The sequence below is a fragment of the Cyprinodon variegatus genome, unplaced genomic scaffold (genome assembly GCF_000732505.1).
Source record: "Cyprinodon variegatus isolate N-32 unplaced genomic scaffold, C_variegatus-1.0 Scaffold181, whole genome shotgun sequence".
Taxonomy (NCBI): Eukaryota; Metazoa; Chordata; class Actinopteri; order Cyprinodontiformes; family Cyprinodontidae; genus Cyprinodon; species Cyprinodon variegatus.
The window spans coordinates 461,005-464,095 of NW_015150634.1; the positions used below are offsets into that span (position 1 = coordinate 461,005).

The 3,091-nt window shown below is 34.6% G+C and overlaps 1 protein-coding gene across 1 annotated transcript in view; it reads right to left on the bottom strand.

Moving 5' to 3' along the window:
• The window catches only part of zmym2 (zinc finger, MYM-type 2), a 52,595-nt gene that overhangs the window by 17,333 nt on the left and 32,171 nt on the right, over positions 1-3,091 (bottom strand). The window contains exons 16-18 of the mRNA XM_015378906.1: positions 1,466-1,587; positions 1,240-1,375; positions 1,015-1,146 (exon numbers count right to left, since the gene is read on the bottom strand). Coding sequence (XP_015234392.1) covers positions 1,015-1,146; positions 1,240-1,375; positions 1,466-1,587 — 390 coding nt within the window. The remainder of the gene's footprint in view (positions 1-1,014; positions 1,147-1,239; positions 1,376-1,465; positions 1,588-3,091) is intronic.

Here is a 3,091-nt window from a genome sequence, read left to right on the forward strand (position 1 = left end):
TAATACTCGCGCTACTATGGAGCAGAGCCAGACCGAACTTCCCCGAACTCAAACCTTGTGGGCGGGACTAAGTTCGGACTGGCACCCAGGCTAGGAGAACTCTCCTGCACGCAGAGTTTTTTTCAATTGGACAGGGGGCGGGTCTTTTAAAAAATTCAGGAACATCCTCCACAATACCTTTAAGTAATGATGGCAGTGCATCATATTTTTACTCAAGTAAAAGTAATCATTACAACTGATTAAATATTTAACAGCCTTAAACACAAATAAACACAAATAAGTGGTGCATATTTATGTAAAACAAGCTTGTTTTCATTAAGTGAAGTTACTCAACAGATGGAGTAGCCAGAAATTTTAAGAGCAAAATTAAAAGTACATTTGTTTTCAAAATGTAAATGTAACTAGTTACTACCCACAAGAATTTCTGAACATGTTTTTTTTCTCTAAGTGTGCTTTACATTTCCTAAAAGTGTTTAAAATTTTGTCCATGCACCATGTGAGCCTTCAAAGCCAGGAATCTCTGGAAAAAAATTTTTTATTATGTGAGGATAAATTTGCTGATCCCTCAGGAGTCCATATAAATAAACATTAACCCAGTACAAACCCAGCTGTTCTTTGAGGTTTGTTAGAGAAACAAACTGCAACAGAACGAATCATAATTAAAGGAGCCCAATAAGCATAAAAAATACACACTTTTAGCTGAATTCTAACTTGAGACAAAATAAAAGAACCCAAATCACTAAAACCCAATCCATAATGGTGCAACAAGGAGGTGGCAGAATTATGCTGTGGGGAGATTTCTCGTTAGCAGAGTAAACAAGGCTGAAAAAAGCAAACGCTGCTTCCTGCTTCTTGGTCCATCACACAAAATGGGCCCAAATATTTAGAGGTCTTTAGTAGAAATGTGGAAAATGTGATATTTTCCAAGGGGTGTGAATACTTAAGCTTGTGTAGTGCATTCATTTAATTCTCCATTTATTTGATAAGCCTGGAACCTTGATGCAAAGAGCTTACCTTGAGGAAAATCTGCCTCTAGATCCAGGTCAGGGTCGTATTTTTCTTCCTCTACCTCCTCCTCTTCCTCTGAGCTACTGCTGGAGGACTCGCCTTTGACACAGTCTTCCTTCACTATCAACTCTTTCACGTCTAAAATGATCAAGCAGACAGACTCCTCATGTCAACAGATTCTTGTTTTAAAGGATCTTCACCTCAGCAGAGCAACAAAGAAATCTCTCTCACCTGGCTTCTCGTCATCTTTGATTATTACATCAGCTTCCATGCTGTTGGAGGGCATCTCAGCTTTCAGATCCTTCATGGTCTGAATGATCTCTTCTGCCCCCTGGAGGGTGGTGGGTAGAAACACAGGCACAGGAACCTGAAAGATGCAAAATTATTATTATTTAAAAATAAAAACAGAGAATTCACCATCACGTGTAAAGTCATGTTTTACTGGTGTATGTCTTACCGGTACAGGCATAGAGAGTGGAGTAGGGGTGACCTGGGCATACATGTTCATAGGCATTGGGATGAAGACGGGCACAGGAATAGGTACAGGAATATACTCCCTCTTCACGCCGTCGTCAACATCTGTAGAGGCAGAGATAACAGATCACTAAACACACAACGAGCAAATTAGGGAGCGCATGAATCATTTTGTGTAGGATTGCAACTGATGGCTACTTTGCTAATCTATTCATCTGTAGACTTTTCGACTAATAATCTGAAAGCATCAGGTGTGAAAGGGATTTTTTTTTAATATTACAGGATTGAAACAATTAAGGTTAAAAATATCCTACAGGATCTTTTTTTGTCTTAATCGTAAAATGTTAATTTTTTTTAAATAGTTTTCATTTATGAATGTTGGTCGTTGTACTGTGTTGTAGAGTCTGTATGCTCCAATTGATGATTGTTCAATAACTAAATTGGTTGATAATTATTTTAAGCTTAATGCAGCTTAATTTCTTTGAAATGTCTTTTATTTAAGACATGTACCTTAAATAAAAACTAATCTCCCTCTCACCTAAAGTGCCTTAAAAAAGGGGCTTTAAAGCTTTTCCATAATTTACATTTGTAAAACCACTTATTTCTATGTATTTCAATATGATTTAAAAATCTAAGTTGATCATTTGAAACACCATATAGGACATTGTTTGTAAAACAGCTGCTAGTCTAGTTTTTTCTTGTTAAAGATAGGCTCTGTGTATGTTTTGTATGCATGTATATTCTTTAACAGTTTTAAGGTCTTAGTTCAAGGAAAATAGTTCATGGCTAGTTAGAGAGCATCTGCAAAAATTAAATGTTAAAATATTCAAATTTTTAGCTGGATATATAGTAAATTTTGTTCAATTATTGCTATAAAATATGTTTTGTAAATGGTAATAAAAGCAAAAACTCCAACGGATTTTGTGAATTAAAATGTGAAAAAACTCTATCCAAAAAAATTAAACTTTGAAAAATGTCTCAAGAAAAAATTAACTTTTGATAGAAAATTTGTCTCGCAGATACTTCATCACAAAAATGATTTTCTTTAGTTTTTTCCCCTCACATGCTTTTTTAAATACATTTTTTTCTTCAGATTTGATATTTTAAGATGTGATTTTTCTCAAAAAGAAAAAATTTTGAAAAGTAGGAAAACTTGACACTATAAAATCGGTAATAAAAATACCTTACCTGGCGTAAGCCATATTGACCATATTACCCTGTAGAATTCAAATGAAAACTACAGGTATCGATCTGGAAAGTCTCATGTAGAAAGTGTTCGCTGATTATGATTCTGCCTCCCATGTCGAGTTTTTATTGAATCACAGCAGCAGTAGCAGCTTGATTTGTTTCACAACTAGCAGATTTAACTTATAAATTAGGGATGCACAATATTGGGATTTTGGCCGATATGCCAATATTTTAAAACTTATGTAGCCGATAACCGATATCGATACCGATGTTAAAGCTGGACAAAAATTAGTAGTCATTTAAAATAGCAGTTTTATTATCCATTTCTGATACTTGAAATAATATACTCAAATATATTTTCATATGCTGATATCAAATTGATTTTTAAAAACGCGGTATCGATCTATTTTACTTTCAAAAT